The 23005-nt window shown below is 42.8% G+C and overlaps 1 protein-coding gene across 1 annotated transcript; it reads right to left on the bottom strand.

Moving 5' to 3' along the window:
- Window positions 1–13007: 13007 nt before the first annotated feature.
- Window positions 13008–19696, bottom strand: EDN1 (endothelin 1). The gene is made up of 5 exons (XM_024199156.2): window positions 19633–19696; window positions 18019–18187; window positions 16669–16827; window positions 16261–16374; window positions 13008–14171 (listed from the first exon to the last, which is right to left on the bottom strand). The coding sequence occupies exons 1-5, from the start codon at window positions 19694–19696 to the stop codon at window positions 14030–14032; spliced, it is 648 nt and encodes a 215-aa protein (XP_024054924.2). The 3' UTR covers window positions 13008–14029.
- Between the last annotated feature and the right edge of the window lie 3309 nt (window positions 19697–23005).

Genomic DNA, 23005 nt, shown 5'->3' with positions numbered 1-23005 from the left:
TTTTTAGTTTCAAAGAACAACTTCTAGGATATTGAACTGTCAGTGAGATAATACCAAACTTGGGACATTACACTTATGACCATGCTCAGTAACCTCCCTGTAGTTTATTTGATTTAGTTCTATTTTCATTTTAGTAGGCATTTGATCATTCTGATTTTTATCAGAATCTTATGATCAGAAAATTAAAATTGCAATCAAAATCTTGCACAAATTCTCTGAATTCTAATTTGTCCCACTACTTCATTTCTACCTATGACTTGTTGCATCTTCAAAGATATTAGATCATTGGACCATCCATGAAATTATATCAGTTTAAGGCAATTCTGTCCTAGAGATCCAAGTTCAAATACCAAAGGTTGTAACCAATTCTCATTCTCCAATCTAAGGCTTGGTCTACACTTACCCCCCAAGTCGAAGTAAGGTACGCAAATTCAGCTACGTGAATAACGTAGCTGAATTCGACATACCTTACTTCGAACTTACCGCGGTTCAGACGCGGTCCACACGCGGCAGGCAGGCTCCCCGTCGACTCCGCGGTACTCCTCTCGTTGAGCTGGAGTACCGCAGTCGACGGGGATCACTTCCTGGTTCGATTTATCGCGTCCAGACCAGACACGATAAATCGAACTCGGAACTTCGATCCCCTGCCACCGAACTAGCGCGGCAGTGTAGACCAGCCCAAACTTACATTAAATTTACACCTGCTGGCTCTTAGTCCTAAATTTCCTGCACTGGCAGTTAGTAATAAAAAACTACTTCCGATCATTTTTAGAGATTCGGAAGACATTATTAGTTACAATTTTATTCTCCACTGGGAAGTCTGCACACTAGCTATTATCTCATCTAATACACATGACTCCTTTCTGCATTCATTTGTCACTTTATATGTTTATTCCCAGCCCTAAGAATGCCCTATGTAGCATTGACCATTAGCTCTTCGCCCAGATTAATGATTAGGAGAAGCTCAAAAGAGAGTGAAGAGAATATTAGACCCTGAGAGTTTTGTCTGATTAAGAGCAGCAGGAGCTGGAACTCTGTGTGTGAGCATGTGTGTAAGAAACACTGTATTAGCAGTGTACGGTTTCTTTGTGAAACATGCACAGTATAACATGCAAACCCCAAATCTAGACAGTTGTTGGTAATGAATTTAAACATCATATAAAATATGTGTTTGCAGATCAGATTCATGGAGAGTGTATCCATTGAACATGCTGGCGTTAGTGTGCTTAAAAAGTATTTTGTATATCTCATTTATTTATCTAATGAATGCATGATGTCATGGGGACAGTGATTTAATCAAAGTGACTGCCAGCCTTAGTCTGTAAAAGTCTGTATTAATACATAACACTTAAAGAGAATTTGGCTAGTCTGGGCAAGTCTATATGTTAGATTTCTCAGCACCAAAGTAACAGCATCAGACTTAATTACAAATCCCCATGTGTGTGCATGAGCTTTCAGGGAATGATGGAAAGTGAAGCATCAATCGGCACCTCCTATTGTTCCATACTCATGAATGCACTCTCTCTGTGTTGCTACATTTTTAATGTATGCTCTCTCAGCAGAGTAATCAGGGACAGGAAAAGCGATCGTACTCAAAGCTATGATTGCGTGCAAATACAAGCCAAGATAAAGTCCCCAGATATAAGCAAGGGCTGGTAGGAGTTAATATTAGCCTCCCCTCAGACAATATCCAAGACTGAGATTTCAAGAACGTTTGAATGCTAATAACACAGCATGAAACCCTGCAGACTTTAGTCACATGAGCTAGTCGTACTCAGCTGAGTAGTCCTGTGAGTGGGACTGCTCACTGGAGTATGGCAGAGGAAAGGGAGCAAAGATTTGCAAGATCAGGCCCAGAGCTTTTTATTCCACCGGGTGTGTTATTGCACTATTTTCCTATGTTACCCTTTGCACTCCTGGCTTCTAACTGTCCAAAGGCAAAGTCTCTCAGCTGGGCTGGGCTTGTACATTCTGGGTGGTAGAAAGCTCTGTGCCAGCTCATGTAACTGGGTTTCACTGGAAAGGTGGGAACTCATCCATGAGCATCTTAGCCAAGGGCTGAAAGGTGAACATCCCTCATCCTTTTTCTCCTGTTTCAAGAATTCAGGAATGTAAGTGAAGTGTTCTCTGCTAAATTCAAGTACTTTTTCCTCCCCTTAGAAACAACACATTGAATTTCCCTCTTTTGTGTCAGCCAGTGAATCCATTTTCAACAGCTCCTTCCTCTGCTGGGCCAGCTGTGAAGCTTGCTGCATATGGAGGTGCCCCATTGAGCTGATACAACACTTGTCACACTGGGTCAGACCTCAGCTGCTCTAGGTCAGGGCAGCTGCATGGAAGTCAGTGGGGTTCTACACCAGTCGGGGCCCTGGCCCTTTATGTTTAAGATGTCACATTTCAATGACAGAGTTTAGGTATCTTTTCGGCCAAAGTGAAAAAAAATAAAATACACACAGACACTCCCTGGGTTACGCAAGACCCGACTTATGCAAATTCGCACTTACGGAAAAAGTTCCATAAGCCAGAAATAGGATTTTCGAGTTGCAGAAATTTTTGCATAACGTACGGGTATACATTTTCGACTTATGCAAAATTCAAGTTACGCAAGGCTTTCTGGAATGGAACAATTGTGTAAGTCAGGGGGTGTCTGTAAAAAGCTTGTGCCACTTCAAGGTAGAAAAAATAAACCCCCAGTAGCTGGGGAAATTCCATAATGGGTCATGCTATTGTAGAGTTAGCAACCCCTTCCATTAATGCTTTATCCAGGCCACTTCTTAAGTATTCCCAATGTGATGGTCTTTTTGGCGGGGCCCTTACCCTTCTTTTTGCACTGGCCGTGCTAGGCAGCACTAGTTGTGTTTAGAAAGCCACAAGCCTGCCTATCTTCCCTCTGCCAAGAGTGAACACAGCTGTCTAAGTGCTGCAGTAGTGGCTTGTGGTACTACCTTGCAGCATAGGGAGAGGAGTCCTTCCCCAACCCACTCCCTTTCAGAGTGCCTGTGGAACTGTACAACACAACCCACAGTGTAGTATTTAGGATGTGCTCTTGAAGTAAAAGTGGAGGATGAAAGTCTCTAAATTGCACCGTTCCATTGACTTGAATGGAATTCCATCCATTTGTACCAGCAGATGACTGTGGCTCTTAATGTTTTCAAATCACTTTGGGATATGTAGCTGGCCTGCGCTCCAACAAAGCGTTATTGTTATTATGCCCAGTCAGTAGATAGGTAAACTGTACTTTGGCACAAAGGGGGTTTCACTTTTCTAAAGCCACACATGCAAGTCAGTTGCAGAGTTATCAACAGAACCCAGCATCTCTGATGCCCAGTACTCTTTTCTAACCACTACATCCCCACCTCCACCCCCCCGAACGTTTATATGATTCAGGGTCCGATCTTGGCGAGCAAAGAAAAACCCATAAAACAACAAAGATTCTTACTTTGTATAAGTCTGGGGTGTGCCTTCTTTTCACATTTCTCTCTGCTATCAAGCCTGAGGTGGATCAGGATTTGCAGTCGCTTTGAACCATCCTCAGAATAAATGGTGAAAAGCTAAAGGAGCCCTGGTGTGCAGATATTATTGATTTTATGACTATTTCAACAGCTCCATCAACAGTGGCGTGTAAGCGAACTTGCCATTTATAAATTGCGTCTTCCAAAGATCAAAGGCCTGTCACGGCAACAATTAGTTCTGGCAATTTATCAGATCTTTGTGCCTGTCAGGTGGGGAGAGAAGGGCAGTTCTGCATGAGCTCCCCTCCAAAGTTGTTACTGTAGCTAAGGCCAGGTAGGATGTACAGGGCAGTCATTTGCTGCATATTTCATTTCTTAAGCTGTTTTGTCAGTCTTTCCGATACCTGATCCATTTGTTAGTCCATCCAGTGAAAAGGAGGCTTTTCTTAGCATACTAATGTCACCCAAACCATAGGTTCTCTCTCTCTTCAACAATGCCCCTGTCAGATCCCCATAGAGAGGCTAAATAAACTGGAATGCAGTGAGGAGGCAAAAAAAAGGGCCTGTTTTGTCTTTTTAACAGATTAGTCTATAAAACACTCAGACTTTTGAGGCTGTGCTGTTGAGAGAGTAAAAACTGAGTGCACAGACACTCTCTCACCCACATCCGTACCCTCACATTAAGAAACCTGAAATTTCACTATAAACACATGAACTCAGAGAAATCTTTCACTGGAACACTTTAGGCTCATGACGCGTACGGAATGGAATGGGTGTAAGTTCCGTGCTAACACAACAGTTCTGAATTGTGCTTGTGGGATTGTGTAACTGGTGTGATGTTTTGGATAGACAGACAGCCTAAGACATTCTTTAAGAAAAGTACTCACACGGTTTAGTTATATTCAGCTAGCCACTGGCTTAAATGGGGTTTAAATTGGGTATAAATTGGGGACAAATACCCTTTGATTTTGGACTTTTCTGGTAATGGAAAGGAAACAAGATTCCACATACATTTCATAGTCAATAGAGTCACTCAAGATTAGAAACACACTCATCACATGTTATATACACACACAGACACACTCAACAGTTAGGAAATATCACAATTAAGGTCGCATGTGCATTCTGGTACAGTCTTTCATTAGATGATCACATTATATTTTATTCACAGGACTCCTGCCTCATTCAGTACATGGGCAACATTAATTCTGGCATTTCTAACTTCCAAGTGGTTGACTTTACAGCCTTAACACACAATAAACACTGTTCAAAAAAGTTATCGATGGCTCCATACAGGTGCAGGGGTGTGCGTGAGCTGTATTTGACTGGCAGGATCTGGGCCTAAATGCCCATGAAAAAATAAGGGATTTTGCTGCTTGCCTGGAAGGTTAACACATCCATATATAGTTGCTTCAAGAAATCCACATAATGAGAAATTATTACTCAACAGAATAGTTTATTTATGTATTTATTTATTTTTAAAGAGTAAACTATGGCAATATATCACTGAATTGTTCTTAAAGAGCCGGATCCAGAGCCCATTCAGTTCAATGGCAGTCTTTTCAGTAACTTCTGTGAGCTATGGATCAGGGCAAAGTGCTTGAGTATTCAGGTAGGAAACAGCCTAATGGGTGAGGTAACTTTAAATGAATCACTTAAAAATCATATTGTGTGGAACCTGCTGAGCTGCGCATAGCAGGAATATGTCCCAGTAGCCAAAGGAATAAAGAGATCTGAATATAATATACACCAGGCCTCAGTGGGGAAAATCAACAGTCCAGATGTTTATGTGGTGTACAGCCAAAGCCAAAAGATTTTTAAAAGAACCTAGAAGAGCATTTTTGAAAATTACAAAATGACTAGAAGCTTCTTCTACTACACATTAAAGAGTTGTGCACAATTTAGTTTTATGAGGCTATTTGTATGTCGATTTCACAACTTCGCCAACCACGTACAAGAGCTACCTGTAACGTATGCAAAACTCTGAACCTGTTCTTCAGCTGGTGCAAATCAGTGTAACTCCATGGAAATCAACTGAGTTTCATCGATTTATACTAGCTGAGGCTCTGTGCTGGGAAACACTGATAGTACAAGGACACTACAGCGGAGGAACGGCTTCAGAAAAACATGCTTTGCACACTAATAAGATTTTAAGAATTGCTTTGCAATCAGAATTTCAAAATCTGACTCAGGCTCCCAGTTACATCTGGCTGAACTTTGCATTTATTTATTGTTTCAATTTATTAAAAAGTACCAAGCCAGGACTGTGGGTGAATGTACAGAAATGGAAGAATAAAGAAAGAACATCATAAATAGGGAGCCTTCTAATACTCTCACATTAGAAAGAAGGTTTACTTCCAAAGGAAGTTGAATGGACCTACCTACTAATTCAGGCTGTACATTAGTAGAGGATGACACCCTATACGGTGTACAAAATAAAACACATACCTTCAATGCAATCATTTGTAAACAGCGTTATTGATCAAATGGACAAAATGAGAAGCTTTATAAACAGTTGTTGTCTAACCAGAACCTAATTCTGTCACAAGGTGTCAGGTTCTGTGACACTGTATAGCGATGCAGGGCTGTACTGCTGACTCACTTAGGCAACCACACCAGGTAGGTCCAGAAGTCCATAAATGGACTGAGGGTCTCTTCTCTGAGGTAAAAAGAACAAGGAGCAGTGACAGAGGCGTCTTATAAGAAGCAACCTTAGAAACAGGGCAGCCCCAGAGTAAGTTCCGGCAGCTCCTCTGTTTGTTAAGTTGACAATAAAGGAAATGACAGGAAGGGATAAGTTGGGCCCCTATCTGGGACATGTGTGCATGCAATGTTAGAAGCAGCGTGAGAATACCATAGAAGCAAAGCAAAATCTGCAGTTATGTAAGGGGTTAAAAATGAATTAAAGTGAGACCTATCGCCTGATTATGGACATTTAAATGATAAATTCTTTTTAAAATCTCCTTTCTTTCTTATATTAGGGGTTGTATGTCATGGATGTATGTTATATTATACTATTAAATACAATACATACATGCAAGGCATTCACACTATTATTTAGAGCAATGGTTCTCAAACTATGGGGTGGGCCTCCCAAGGGAGACAGGGAAATGTGTCACGGGAGGTGCGAGCTGTATGCTCTTTTTTTGTTTTTGTTTTTTAAGAGCTCTGGCTGTCAACCCTGGTGGCTGGGGCTCATTCAGAAGGGCTGTGCACACCCAGGAGGTGGGGATAAAGTGGACAGCTGGAGCCCTGGTTCTCCTTCCCCTCCCTCAATCACTCACCTGGGGCATGGATCACTGTTCATGTTGCGCTTCCTGTCAGTACCCAGCCTGGGTTGGGGAAGCTAATGATCCAACCAGTGGACCAAATTCGGTGATGAATCCTGGTCACATGCTACCTGAGGCCTGTTGCACATACGCTAAGAAGAAGGCAGTCGGGGCTCAGGTGCTCCCTCCACAATTCCTTACCTGAAGGCGGCGGGGCTCCAGCTATCAGCCCTGGGATGGCCGCAGCAGCACAGAAGTAAGGATGGCAATGGGGCACTAAGTCTGCTGTGAAAAATGATATTGACGAATAGCACTTTTCACATTGCCACCCTTACTTCTGTGCTGCTGCTGGCGTGGCGCTGCCTTCAGAGCTGGGTACCCGGCCAGGACCTGCTGCTTTCCGTTCTGCCTTCAGAGCTGGGTGGTGGTAATATGTACTTGGGGGGAGGGGGACGTAAACAACTACAAACACAAAGAAGGGGGCCCCCTGATCAAATAAGTTTGAGAACCACTGATTTAGAGCGTTTGTATTTGACTTAAAATGTTCTCAAAATTTATTTTAAAAACAGCTTCAGGCAATTTAAGAGATATGTTTGCACAGGCCTCCTGCTTCTATTCTTCTTCACTGACATGCACACCATGATGAGTGCATGGCAAGCAGAAAGTAAAACACAGCAGACCCTACGCAGCAAGTCAGGTCGATTTTCTTCCCAGTGTCAGTTATTCATCTTGCAGTACAAGACTCTTTGATCCCAATGTGCCTGCTCACATCATGAAGTCAGGTCTCTCTGATGGATGGGTTAGGCAGTTTGCGTATGAGAAAAAAATGCCTGGTTTGATGTCAGTGGAGATGGACAGCCATCAGGAGAGCTCCCAGAGGGCATCCTCGGGGTGTCTGTGGATAATGTCACTGTTCTTGTTTTACACTCTGTATCATAGTACTCCAGCCACACCCACGGAAGTAGATAAACAAGTTCAGGGCAGACTAAAGTAATAAGAAATCCTTTCATCCTCAATGAGGGGCTCAATCTGCCAAGGTGTTGGGTGTTCCGACACGGATTCAGCAAAACACTTAAGCATGTGCTTATCTTTAAACATGTGCGTAGTCTTATTGAAGTCAATGGCCAGAGAGATTAGTGCATTGCAGGATCAAGCCTTAAGGTTGTTTGCATTATTGGTACCAGACCGTAGCAGCCTGAAATGAAACACACAGTCAACTGCAGTGACTGTAAATTTCTGCTAGTAATGAGTCAACATATTTTGCCTAATTTTTTTAACCCACTAGAGTACTGTAGATTTGAACTTTTTTCTTGAATTTGAATGGTACTGGGTTCAAAATCTAGTTAGGAGTGAGAGAAAGTGAAACATAGCAGGGCGGAGAAAAAAATTCCATGAAAAAATAGAAATAAAGAGAAAGGAAAGAATGAAAGACAAATACAGAGGGCCTGTTTCAGCAATGTACTTACACACATGCCTAACTTTAAGCAGATGAGTAGTCCTGTGGACTTCAGTTCCACTATTCTTAATCTCAATGGCCCCAATTCAATGAGGGATTTAGACATGTGCGTAACTTTAAACTCATGAAAAGGAGTGAAGGAGGCAAGGGAAAATGTAAATACACTGTAGCATAAATAAGGCACCTTTGATGTCAGCCTAGCTTTTTGGAGGCTGTTTTTTAAATCCCTTGTACATAACATAGACTTTCCCTTAGCTAGAAAAACATGTTTGTTTTTTAAACTGAATCTCCCTTGGGGGCGGGGGGAGGGTGAGAGGGGGCTTAAATTACAGGAGAAATAGCTGGTTAGCTCAAACCAGTTTTGCAGATCCAAAAGAATACTTGGACAGGTTCATAAAACGTCAAATTCCATAAGGTTTGTCCATCTCTGATTTAAACTTTCAGTGAATTAAATCCTGGTCAGGAAAGTTGTTCCATTGCTTTCAAAAGTGGCTTTTATTAAATTTGTTTTTAACAAGTGCATTCTGGTTTAAAAAAAAAAAAAAAGGACTTTAGATCTTCTAGCAGTACACAGCCAAAACTTTGATTTGCCACATCAAAGTCTTACAATAAAGGCCAGATACATTCTGGCCCCAATTCTGCTCTCATTTGCACTGGTGTAAACCTGTAATGATTCTACTGAAGTCAAAGAATTACTTTGAACCAGGCTAATTTAAGACAGAGTTCAGGTCTCATTGCAGTAATCCAACTACAGGAACTTGTCCTATGCACATAACTATTATAACACTGATTATTCAATGGCATTGAAAAATAGAAAAATTGGCTTCACTATCATTTTTCACCTAACATTGTTTTATACACCTCTACCTTGATATAACGCTGTCCTCAGGAGCCAAAAAATCTTACCACGTTTTAGGTAAAACCGCATTATATCAAACTTGCTTTGATCCACCGGAGTGCGCAGCCCTGCCCCCCCCGGAGCACTGCTTTACCGCGTTATATCCGAATTCGTGTTATATCGGGTCATGTTATATCGGGGTAGAGGTGTATCTCATTTCAATCAAATCAAAGAGAAAATTGGGACTCAATCTGGCTGAGTTTTTGAATTGTCACTCATACAATGTTTACCTCAGGAAAAACGTTACCATCTTTGTATTTTACCCATAGCATTCTATCTATCCTGTGGCTATCACCATCATTTATGAGCATACGAACCTAATTGCTCAAAGGTCCTAATTTCTGCCTGGTTCCTAAAATACGAAGTGAGGATTCTAAATTAAATAAAGACATCAGCTGACACGAGAAACCTATTAATAGTGCCATGATGCTGATGAAGTCAGACTGGGAAGTGATACGGTTTTATATACACAATGGAAAACTATCTGCCATCGAGAAAGCAAACAGCAAGATATCTTTCCAACCCTGGTTATCCAACTCAATGTGTTTGTAAATACAGCAATGTATTGTGAAGACTATATCTATCCTAACACAAGGAAACATGAACAAAGAGGCTGATGTCTGGCTGAGTAAACTCTAAACATATGTAACGTTAGGACATTATGGATGTTTTAATGTGGGACAGCTTGTGATAATGTGGCACAGATTAGAGTAGCCATTTGTGAAAAAATTAGGTCAGAATCATGTAGATAAGGTGCAAAGAATTCCAGAATCATATTATTTTCCTGAAATAAATACAACTTGAGTCATGTTTTAAAGAAACAAAATTGGCTAATCAAGAACGGATTGCAAATTATATTTAATTAAATAATTGCTGTAGGTTTAGTTTGATTAAAATAATGAAGGGCTTGATCTTGCAGTCTGTAATCTGGGCAAATGTCCATTGGTTTCAATAGGAATTTTGCCTGTAGTGGGTTTATTCCAAGTAACATATATTTCATAATGGGCTGGGCCCTATTCCAGCAATCCCAGCAGAGAATATCTCAACATACTAAGCCCTTCTTTTGCGCAGAAGCGATATTGACATATGTTGGCTATTTAATTTGAGAACGAAAAGAACTTGGGGACACCTCAATACATTTGTATTTGAGGGAACCTGGACTTAAAAATAGCTTGTCTTCCCTTTCTCATGACCACATCAATAAACTGACTTTGAAATTCCACCTATGTCTGTGTTTCAGTTTTCTGTCACCTATCTATTCTAGCCACTGATGTATGCTCATCACCAGGACAGCGAGTCTTTCTGTTTCTCACTGTTATAGAGTGTTTTTTGCCCTTTGTAGGCCTTTAAGATAATGAAGATAGTCTCATAGGTTGTTGTATGGGGGCCTTGTTTGGGCAATTCCAAGACAGACTCTCTGCCATATACAGCATGGTATCACCCTACCAGCGCATGAGTGCAGTTTATAGCATCAAGGTGTACACAGGCATGAAGAGCCCTATGAGGCCTTTTTCTGCTTTATTTGGTTTTAAATCCATTTTCAGCACATCTTTTCAGATGCCAGATGATCTAGAGCCATTAGTACCTGCACAAAGAGTTTGTTAATGCACAATTAAGGTTGCTTGGTCATGCCTCCTGCCCTTCTAAAAACTAGGAAAGAGAATCTTGCTGCAAATATGTAGTTTACTCTCTGGTGCATGTCAATTAAGCTTTGATCCAATGTGGAATTCTAAACTGAAGCCTAAATAGCTTTGGAGATATTGCTTCCCCGCAGGGGCAATGGGTGCTATGCATTAACTGAGTTAAATCCTGGGGGGGCTGAGATCAGTTTGGGAAGGATTAGAGCCAGTTTGAGGTACGAAAAATATTAGAAGAATCAAGTGATTTTGTAAACAGGATTTTCAGGGGGAAGGTGTGATACCTCAGGAACTCCTTGCTCAAATAACCCCACATTTGGACCACTAACCCCACACTACACCTTCATAAGGCACAGCAAATGTTGAGCCAATCTGAGTCAACATGTGGATTTAAGAGGATTAGGAACAGTTGTGTTTTAAATAATTAGCCACTCTGAACCATAGTTATGGTGGAACTACCATTCTGCTATCCACCAAAATAGGTGGTGATATAAGAAAAATGTCAAAAAAACAAACCAAACCAAAACACAGCCCAGGTCATTTGACTCTAAAACTGTATTTTTCCTTCCTTCCCTGACAGTGACCCTGGCTGCAGGCTGGAGTGAGGAGGCGGCTTTTCTCTGATCCTAGTCTGCTTACATGCCTCAGTTCACACCTTTGCCTTGCTGATTCCTGCGATGTCCCCTGGCATGATGCTGGTCTTGTGGAAGACCATGTTGAACAGGCTGTATGTTTGTGTTTCACTTAAGCCGGGAAGAAGCGTAGCCCCGAGTATTTATTTATTTATTTATTTATTTATTTAACAACGAAGGTCAATCAGTGGAAAAGGAATGAACTTTAATGAGGTCTTTTCACACCTGACAAAGGTCACCAAATCCTTTGCTAAAGCAGTCAGAGGGCCTATTCCCTTTAAAACACGGAGATCAAAGGTGCAACCCCCACTGGAGTCTTGTTCTCGCTGAAAAGTCTGGTTTGTAATTAGTTTACATGTCCCGCTTCACACAAGGGCAGCCCATCTTGGTCTCAATGGAATTGCCCCAGAGCGCCTGAGAGGGGAAATTGGCCCTATGTCTAACTGAAATATCACAAAAAATTTATGGATCTATTATAGGAGTGGGTGGGTGAGGTTTTGTGGCCTGCAGGAGGTCAGACTAAGATGATCACAATGGTCCCTTCTGCCCTTAAAGTCTATGAGTAACAAAGTGAAGTCTACAGCATCCAGTACATAAGTGTTCTTTGGACGCCAGCAAACTGGTCACCAATATATGAAAGGGTTGCAGGATGTTTGAACATTTCAAATGCATTTTCATTCCGTTTGTGTTCTTAATAAAACAAATTTTCAAAATTTTGGCTGAATGTATTGATTTATTTTAAAAAGCCTGGTTTTTCAAGCAAAACAAAGAAATGTTCTGTTTGACAAGTTTTTACCAGCTCTATTTCCTTTGGCTGTGGGATTTGATAACAACTTTCATTGTATGGTCAGAGTTACTTTTTAAACCTTCTCTTCTCGTTTGATTTACCTGGCATACAGTCCCTTCAAGCAGCGTCCATCCAGCTGCAGCTGCCTGAAGCCAAAGGACTTGGAGTGATGCAAATGTTAACTATGGGTCCATCTTTCCTATGAATACCTCAGGGTCTGGTCTAGGTCCTACTGAAGTTAAAGGGACCATTAACTTTGCTGGGAGGAGGCTTGGTTCCTCTGGATATAATATTTCTTATCCAACCCCAGCACAGTTACTGGATTTTTTAATCTGAATCCTTGTACACCCTGTTAGCCATCTCCTAGGGCACAAGCAAGGCTCCGCCACCCCAGCTATCATGCGGTTTGCCAGAATGGCTACTTTATGAGTTAACTTTTTCATGAGGATAGATTACTGACCTCTCACTCAGCCCCCTGCCCCATCTGGAGGACCAGTGGACTGCTTTTCATCTGGTCCTTTTCGTCTGGTTTGGGTGCCCCCACCAGGAGTTAAAACTACCATTGGCATAACTCTCAGGGCCATTGGAACATATAAGCCTTCCCACTGCATCCAAGGGCAGTCCCAGGAAAGGCCCAGCCTTACTCCGGCCATCTTATTGACATCTTGGAATATTAACCACCAGACCAATACAGTAGTTAAAAATATTTATTTCTAAAGATATTTACCTTGACAGGCACAAAGCATTTCCCGATTTCACACAGAAATACATAAAACATGCATAGACCAATATGGCCCAGTCCAATGTATATTCAACATGGTAAATATAAATGGATAATTTGTAGGAACATAAATATTTGTTAAAAAAATAAGCACATCATAAAATTCCATCAGCCCTCAGTCAGCAAATTCAATAATGTGAGTAAATTCACTGCTATAAACAGTCACCCGATATTAGCCTTTTGGTTTCATTTTAAACAACCTCTGTCTCCACACATTTACATCACACAAGACACTGAAGAAATCCTTAATCTAGCAACACTTTCTGTTACACATCAGGGTCAGTGGATTATTGGCAACCTGCAATACAGTACAAACCCTATTATTAGACTTTCAGTTGTCCAAATCTCCCTATTATGTTAAACAAGATCATGTCCCCTGTTGTCTATTATTTATGTTGAAAATTCCTTTCTTTATCCAAAACCTTGGTTAGCCAAATAAACACAACGTCTGCCCTGCCGTTCAGATAACTGTGGTTGTTCTAGTAAACCAGACTGCTGAAAAAGGCAAAGGGTTGTGGCTGATAAGTAAAGGCAATACTTTGTAAAAAATACTTTTGCAGGAGTGCAACATACAGTATGTGAGGTAGACTTGTATCTATGCAATGACTGCTGATTAAAGTAGCACAATGTCGTTCACTTTCCATTTTAATTTATAAGTAAAAAAAATAGTCTCTCCTTTCAAATCTTGATTTCTCTTCTTTTTAGGAGTTTCTGTATCAGGTATTCCTTGCAACATCTTTTGGCATTAGTCTTTTTTTTTCTCCCTGAAATCTGCCAAACTGATCAACAACACTCCATTTTACACCTTCTTTTCAGAAGCAACATTCAAACGTTCCCTTTCTTCTGACAGACGGCTGTCAATAAGCGTTTGTTAATGTAACACATCCAATTGGATTCCAGAAGGATGACCTGTTAGGTCGTTATTGCTTTTACCTTGTCCAAATATAAGATTTCTTTAGGTTCTCTTCTAGCTATCTTTGGGGTGGAGGTTAGAGGGTGGCTTAATATTTAGAACAACATGCCTTTGCCATGTGGAATGTGAAAGTCAAAACGGAGCTTCGGCAATGCTCTATCAGTTATTGTTGATGGAGGAGGGTTAGGGTTGGTGATCTCCACACTAAGAAGTTGTTTTCAGACTTTTCCAGATGCTTTGCCTTTTATGTGTTCTGTTATGCTTCAGCCTCTTCACTTCATGCAGTGCAGCCTTTAACTTTGCGATACTGAAGGAAGCTTTGATACTGTTACCAATGGCTTCTAGTCTGTAAGAACAAGAAAAACACCAAATACTATTATAAAAATTGAGATCAATCTTGTGTGAATAATAGTTGTGTGTGTGTGTGTGTGTGTGTGTGTGTGTGTGTGTGTGTGTGTGTGTGTGTAAAATCAGCATTTTGATTAAATAAATCTAAATCTAGATTTATGGGGTCAGATCCTCACGTGGAGTAAATTACCGTAGATCCATTGGAGCTGTACTGATTTAAACCAACTGAAGATCCAGCCCATTAGATATTGTGGCAAGTTTGAAAACCCTAATCCCCAGAAATTGTGTGTATCCAAATTAAAAGATATTCTGTAGTTGTTGGCTACTTTTTACTATTATTGTTTTTTTTAGATTATGTGGAACCCAGTTTTAGTGAATTCAGATAACGGGTAAAATTTTCAAAAGCACCTAAGTGACTTGGGCCCAGATCCACAACTTCCTAACTTCCATTGATTTAAATGGAAGTTAGGAGCCTAAATACCTTTGATGATCTGGGCCTTAGAAACCTAAATCTCATTTTCAAAAGTAATTTAGTCCCTTAGGACTCAGTTAAAGCCAATAGAACTTCTGCTCCTGTGTGCCTATGCCACTTTTGAAAATGGGACTTTGGTGCTTTTGAAAATGTTACCCATAGTCAAATTCTGTTTAGAGAGAAATGGAGAAGTCATAAATTACTTCAAGAATGGCAAGCTGCAAATTGCCTCACAGGAGTAGCTACTGCAAAGTTGTTCTTTGAAAAAGTGGGCTCACTGCTGTAGGGCTTCATCACATTGCATCACTTATGTCGTTCAACTGGGATTACACTGCATTGCAATATGGCCAGCTAATGCCACTCAACCTATTACATGAGGATTTCTAAGTGCCCTCTCAACATCAATTTAATTTAGCCTCACAACACTTCCAGGAGATAGGTCAGTATTATCCCTGTTTTACAGATGAGTAAACTGAGAAACAGAGAAGTTAAGTGAGTTGCCTGTAGGCACACAGGGTCTGACAGTGCAACCTTTATATACTTATATTCCTACTCTTGAGTCCCATTGAAGTAAGTGGCAAAGTGGGGAATAGAACCCAGAAGTCCTAATTCTGAGGTCCTGTCTCTTTCCAGCCTTACCCCTTTGTGTGGTAGTTTATAATGGCAGCATTTTGCACTCACTTTGCATAGGTTTCTTTGACAACACAAGGGGCAAGGCTGTGGAGAATCAGACCCACGATGTTCTATAAAGCCAGCAATGCCTCGCTGAATAGATGGCGTTTTTAACTTGGGTACATGAATAACTTACATTCCAATAAATGAGGAGTATGCATGAAAAATCAACCCTGAATGAATTTCATCTTCTCATTTTACAAGGCTAATAGGGACACATTAATTTCAAACAGTTCAGATCATGCATGAGCACACTAAAAATCAATGTATATTTCTGTCAAGATTTAATTTGCTCGTACTCTGTTTGAGGTTGATGTTCTGCTAAGCCTAGAGCACACATAAGAAGTGAGCAGTATGGGGCTCAATAAGCTTAATTGTGCAAGATAAGGATTTAAAGCTGGGGTGGCCAAACCATGGCTCATGAGCCACATGTGGCTCTTTTACAGTTAAAGTGCGGCTCGCGGAGTCTCCCCCCACCCCTTCTCCACCTACCAGATTTTTTGTGGGGAAGCCCTCTACCTTGCAGCAGAGTGGTGGGGGAGGGGCTTATGCCCAGTGGGGAGGGAGGTCTCGAGGCTTCAGCCCTGCAGGGCGCATCTGCTGGGGTCGGGGGTTCAACAGGAATGGGGCTAAAACCCCGAGCCCCAGCAAGTGCCTCCCGTGGGGCAGAAGACCCGAGCCCGGGTAGGTGCATCCCCGCTCTTGAACTTCTAAAGTTTGTCTTATGTGGCTCAGAGGGTCAGTAAGTTTGGCCACCCCTGATTTATAGGATGAGCAACAATCAAAAGAAATAGTCAATGTTTTAGGGCTCCATTCTGCTCCCAGTTGAAGTCAGAGGCTAAACTCACACTGATTCAACTGGGAGTAGGATCAGTTGCTGTGTTTATAACTTTATTGAAACTTCATATCATCAGCCTGTTCAGGAGCGGGTACGGTAGCTCACCTTCTCATTTTCCTGCTGTTAAGTAGTTGCCTGTGCACACACTTCAGTCCAAGTCCCAGGCAATCTTCAGCTTTGTTAAGATGATCCCAGCCCTTCTCCATTGTGGACTGAGCCCTGTTTACATAAAAGAAAACAATATTGCTATTAAAACACAAGGCTTCAATCTACCTGGTGACACTTTTACATGATCCATCTTCTTAAGCTAAGAAATGTAACAGATGCTTCTGGGCCAGATTGCGGTATCCTTAATGATGCCGGTGAGTTGTCAGGCAAGTAGTGCCCCTGACTTCCCTGGGACTATTCACCTGAGTAAATACTCACCAACATGAGTAGATATACCACAACCTGGCCCTTTACAATGAGTGCAGTTCAAAACTGATTACAATAATAATAATAATAGTAACCCACCAGAGTTCTTTTCCTGTTTGGCAGAAGTTCAGACACCTCTTGTCTTTTTGGTTGGCACATCGGCATCTCTTGCTAGATTCTGGTTGCTTCCGAGGGGTTGTATCTTCCAGAGACCGCCTTGATCGAGAAGGGCCACCAAGCCCATACGGCACAGTCCGCCTATGATCAGAAAATCAACATGAAAGATATTAATTGAATTCATTGCCTTAGAACTGAGGGGTGTGTTCTGTGTCATCTTATCAATGGGACTGTTTTTGAGAGTAAAGGTTGTGGGACTGGGAAGGCTCTTTTGGTCATAACTTTGGGATTATCAGAAAAATTTCCACTGTAGTACTGTGATTACGTGTCTGCTTCCATGACTAATGCGTTTTTAATCATGAATTAAGAAATATGAATCAATATGCAATAGAATGCAACAGAACCTGACCTGTCTGAACTTTGGTAAATTGCAAGCACAGAAAGAATCAATTAAAAAAAAATTAGAGAGATCCTCAGCTGGTGTTAATAGGCATAGCTCCACTGAAGTCAATATTCACTACACCAACTGAGGATCCGCTTCACCCTTAATGAGGAAAGTGAAAAATGTAACGTGTTCTGCATTGAACCCAAGCCCACTATTCTATAAAATGTAGTAATTCATAATGGGGTCTCCCAGCCATCCTTAAGAACTAGTGTGGTTTCACCGAATATATTTGCAGTTATTTAGGGCCAGATTTTGCTCTGAAGAGACTCCCAAAGAAAATTACCACTCCGGGGGAATAAGGGTGGTAGAAACAAGACACCAGCATTTCAACCTTCTGTGCTTCTCAGTGAAAAGTATATTATAGCATCAACCATCCTGTCCTAACTGTGAAATAGTCTTGGTTGTATCTTAACACTTTAAGAATTCTCGAAAGGCTAGAATTGCTGTGCCTAGTGTTAAAAGTTATTTGCTTCATCCATAAGGCCAAATCCCACTAGCTTTCCTCATGTGAGTAGTCTCTCCAATAAAGTCAATGGGAACACCGGTGTGAGTACAAGAAGATGTGGCTCTATATTAGTATAGAGAAATCTGTACTAATAAATACTGTTCCATCCTCAACCACTCATTCCTCTCTAGCCATCTTAAAAATATTCCTCTAGAGCAGTGCATGGCCTTTTTAAACCTATTTTTCAACCAAAGTAAAATGCCTGCTAAAAATGCACTTAAAAATTTGCTGGTGTCCCAGGGAGCCATTGTCAGTGGTGCCCCTTCCAAGCACACTGGGGCCCTAATTAAAGGGAACCATAGCAACCGGCTCACAACAATCGCCCCTAATGCCCGGGTGAACGGGAGGTTAGAGCGTTCCAAGGGCCCCCCCCCCCACTTACTCCGGGGTGTTGATCCAGATGATATCGAGGTGGCAGAAGTAGACACACTCCTTGTCCATCAAGGAGGAGCAGGAGCAGCGCTTAGACCTGCGCAGCGGCCAGGTGGCGCTAGAAGGACGAACCTCGGCGACAGAAGCGGCCGCAGCAGCGCTCAGTTCAGCACCTAAGGCTGCAGGGGAGAGAGCGAGAGCAAAGGGGTTAGCAGGCGAGTGACCCCGGGAGCACTTTGCATCGCAGCTGCTGCATGTAACAATTGGGCCCAGGCGGCTCTGACCCAGGCACGCGCTGGCGGGAACGCAGTGGTAGGAAGGGAGATTGATTGGTCCCATCGCCATCGATCTATCTAGTCACCCCCCCGCCCCTGTCCAGATCTTTGGCTCCAGGGTCTAGCAAAGCGGAATAGCTCATTTGCATGGCTGAGATTAAATTCGTGTCTGAAACATAATCACACTCATCAGAGGTACCAGGGCGCTGGGGGGCGGGATTACAATTCTCATGCTGTCTCCCTGCAGGACTCTGCATAGTTCTGGGGCATTTAACTCAGTGGTTTACTGGAGGTGTTCAAAGGCTTGTGCATTTCTCTGCTTTGTGGTAAGGAGACACACACCCAGCGGTTGTTTAAGGATTCCCCAACCGTCAGAGTGTAGTTTTCCGATTCCCCTCCGCCCTCCCTTTCAATGCTCGCTTGGGGAAGGTGAGGGAGTCAGGGCAGTGAAGATTGCTCTGGGCGCTGGGGTCCCGCCTCCGGGACCTCGGCTCTTCTACCTGCCCCTTCCATTAACCCTCTCCATCTTCCCATGCTCAGGGGCTGTGACGACTCCTTGTAGCATCTGTCCCCACCAAGGGGGTGGCTGCGCTTGTGATTCTGCTTCAGAACTACCCGGTTTTGAAGCCTCCCCGCCTCCCTTCGATTGGGGCCACCCGACTCCGGGGAAGACACGTTGTTTGGGGAGGAGAACTGATGGAAAGAAATCAGCACACCCATAAGTGAATATAGACCAAGCAAGACTTCAGCGCCCCCCAAACCTGCAGGAGTCTGCGGGACAAAGGTTTTACTGTAGGATTTGGGGCGGGGGGTGATTTTTAAACCTTCCATTCAGTAGTGAGAGGTGACTGATTCACACCCATTGAACAGAGTCGTAATTATGATCAGCAGCGTGTGATGGGGCTGCTGCTCTGCCCGGGCTAGTTCGATCATCTCTGGGGAACACAAAAGCAAGTTATGGGGGTGGGGGGAGCAAACCCTTTCCCGAGGTTTGCAGAAGACAAGGGGGGAAGAAAGCCCAGGGAAAGCCCATTGCGGGACCTGACCACGCTCCTGATTTAGTCCTGTGGACGTTTGAAGACCGTGAGCTGTCTGTATAAAGGACGAGGTAGTCCTGGACCATTCTCCTGAAATCCCACCCGGGTCACTGGAACAATTTGTACAGTGGCGGTGCTGAGAGCCGCTGAACTATACCGTAAACCCTGCACACGATGAAAATCGCTTCATGCCTGGGGGGTGCAGCAGCACCCCGGGTTGCGGCACCTCTGATCCCGCCTGGATGTGAGCGGAGCAGCCGCGTTAGTGGTTAGCTCCCTGCACTCCGTCCTTGCCCCCCAGCTCACACCTACCTGTTTCCTGGGCTCCTGGCCAGAGCACGAAGAGCAGGGAGAGAATCATCTGTGCACAATCCATCCCGCCAACGCCAGCCGGTCGCTCCTTTGCAGCCCAAAAGCACAAGTCACGAGCCCTGCTCCCTGCAGCGGTTAGTTCTCAACTGCAGAGCCCAGGGGGAGCTTTTCACCAGAGGCGCCCTCGGAAAGGAAAGCTGCTCCCTTGGGACAGGGCGAGCTGCAAACCCAGTAACAGGCTCCAAAGCAGCGCTGGGAAACCTGGAGGCTCCTTCTCCAGCGCGACTGCCTGAGCGCTTCTGGCTTGGACAGCTCTCGCCAGCTCCCTTTTATACCGAACCCCCATAGAGCGGGTAAACAGCTCCTACTTTATTTTATCCGGAGACAATGTTATTGTGTTATTAGTCACCGAGAGGCAACGTGCAGACCGAGATAAGGCCAGGCTGGAAAGGAAACCACTGCAAACTTCAGAGAGGCAGACGCCGTCTGACAATCCAGGGGCCGGGCTACACGCTGGCAGGGTGGGCGGTGGGGAGTGGAGAGAGAGAGAGAGAAGGAAAATAAATAGCCCGGGCAGACTTACAAGAAAGAAACCTGAGGGCAAAGGGCGCCGACGGCATAGAGTCAGCAGGGGGAGCCCCTGCGCTGAGCTCCTAACACCTGGCCAGATGCTGCTGCTTCGGCTGCCGCAACCTTCCCCTCCCCACTCCACTCCAAGGTAGTCATGTAGAAATCAGAAGTGGTTTGTTTAAAAAGAAAACACGGGTGCGGAAGAAGGGGTTCTCTCAAGCATCTGGCTAGATTAAAAACATCCTAAACCTCAGCACATTAAAGCCCACGTGGTTCAACACCATCATCCTTTACTGGTCTAGGTGAAGAAGGCACTGTACTGCCTGAAAGACAGTGGCTGTGCTTGGCTCCTTGTTTTCAGTCATTTAATGGTGAAGGTTTAGCTGTTTCTAGGGAAAAGGGCAAAAAAGAGTCTAGTTTTGGACGGGGAAAGGCTTATATCCCAGCTCCCTGAATCCTATAGAGCAGGGGTTCCCAAACTGTGGTACTGGTGCCATTGGGGGTACACCAGACATCTCTGGAGAGGAAGCAGGAGAAATTGAGCAATGGTGGATTTTATTTACTGTATTGCATTTTCATTTAAGCTACTCAGAGGAAGCTATAAAACTCTCTGGAATTTGTTATATAAAATAGGTAGTTAATTTACTTCAAGATGTATCAATGAGAACACAGATACACAGAGACCCTGAGGTACAGAGTCCTCACCTTCAATCACCCTACAGAGCAGATTCAGTTGCCCAGCAATTGGCCAGTCTAACTGAGTGCAGAACTGAAGGGTGGGTTTTTTCAGTTGTATACCTGGCACTATAACTATATCTATATGTAACAGTGAAATATGGACACAAGGCTAAAGAGAGGGAGTGTTAAGAAGAACACACAAAGTGTCAGCAATGAGAAGAGTAGGGGAATGCGGGCAATTGATAGATCTGGAAGGGAGCCCACAATAAGAAACGCTTGAGAACCTTTGCCTATCATGCTCATAGTCTTTTTGAGGGGGAATTGGGAAGTGCAAGAAGCTGCCTATCTCACTGAGGAGTCAGGGTAGACTAGAGTGTCCCTAGTGATGAAAGGGCTCCAAGGAATCCGCTGAGTTGAAAGAAAAAGAAAGAAAGAAAGAAAGAAAGAAAGCTATTCACCTTTTGTTTTGCTCTTTTATCTATTAAACCATAGGTGTATTAAATAGCATTAAATGTAGGTCATTTTGCTACATCCAACCCACTGCAAAATGATATGCATACTTAACATCATATACATTTTAATAATAATAATTAATAGAGATTGCAAGGTCTTCGGGGCAAGAACTGTCTTTCATGAAATACCTAGCACAGGTATAAAATAGGAAATTGTCATTGTAATAAGAATGAATACGATAGCATTGCTGACACTCAGACCTATTTTTTGTGAGTTGGTTTTGGTTCCTTTAGAACGTGCCTGTCCTGTTTGTTTGTCAGTATTTCTGTCACTGGGCATAACAAAGATTATAGCAATGACATGGCATGGTGTGCACAGCAGGGGCCGGATCATTGAACCCTCAGCTATTGACTTCATTAGGAGCAGCAGTAGGCTCCAGGTGCTGGTTTCTGATGTCCTATTTATATTGCTGTCTCTTATTTAGACTCATGCTCTTTATTTGACAATTCAATACATTTTTTGTGATTAATACTAGACACCAGGCCTTATTATAAAAATACATGAAATCAGATAAACTAACTGAGATGGCCTTCATCTGAATGTAGATCACATGAACAAAATATGTTCTCATCAAATGTGCAGTGATAATACTGGAAAATGTGCCAATTTTACCCCAGATAAATAGTTATCTCATTATCTGTTATATTTTCTTGAACTTCTCTATACTTAGTACTGAATAATAATCCACCAGCAGGCATACATTTTAAATATTGGATGCTTTCACTCCAGCACAGATCCCCAAGATGCAGTTTCCCAAGTAACTCAGGGTTGTTTGCCCAATAAACTGCTGATTGTATAAGAAGTATTAGTAGCACATTAAAACAATACACTGTATTTTCATTGCTCTCCAAAGTTGGGAAAGGAGGGAACTGCATTTAGAAAATGGAAAATGCTGACAGAACGACTTTGTGGGGTGGAAGATGTCTCTCTACTTCAATCAGTTTTTTTGTGTAACACAGAAGAATGTACAACTTTGCCAGGTCTGTCACTTAAAGATGGTATTACATGTCAGCATTTTTTAATACAAGATTTTTCCAGAATTGCCATTTCCAAGAAGTGCATCTATCAGTGCACGATATTTTCTTCTTCTCTGTCAAAATGCCTTGCTAGAATGTATTGGGTTAGCTGGTGGAAATGGCATGTAGACTCGGAAACATTTTTTCCCTGGAGTAGCAAAGCAAAAACATCACGCGGTAGGGGTTTATTAAAGTGCCATTCAATTTTTCAAAAACAAAAACAGCTTCAGTGATTTATGGGAGGGTTTTAAGTATTAGCATTGACAGAGATTTATCTATTCCGATTCAGCAAGTCGTGACAACTCTGTTTCCTTCTGATTCTGGAACTAGCTGGGAATAAGCTGGTCCTGGCATCAGAGCGGGCTCGGATTTAGGTCCAACTGCACATAGATCCAAAGGAAAATTTCAGCAGCCAGGGATTACAAGGGCAAAGAAAGACTGCACGCTCTTTCTCCTGGGCCATGCCCCATAGGCTGGGAGGTGTATGGCACTTCTATGCCATTCAAAGACTCTGCTTGGAAATGAAATTCCACACAGGATTAGATCCATTTTCAGCTGCTTTACACCACTGGAGTGACACAAACCAGCCAGAGCTG

The sequence above is a fragment of the Terrapene carolina genome, unplaced genomic scaffold (assembly GCF_002925995.2).
Source record: "Terrapene carolina triunguis isolate 2854851 unplaced genomic scaffold, T_m_triunguis-2.0 Scaffold58, whole genome shotgun sequence".
In the NCBI taxonomy this organism is placed as follows: Eukaryota; Metazoa; Chordata; order Testudines; family Emydidae; genus Terrapene; species Terrapene triunguis.
Note: the sequence above shows the minus strand (reverse complement) of the source record. Positions and strands in the feature narration are given on the sequence as shown.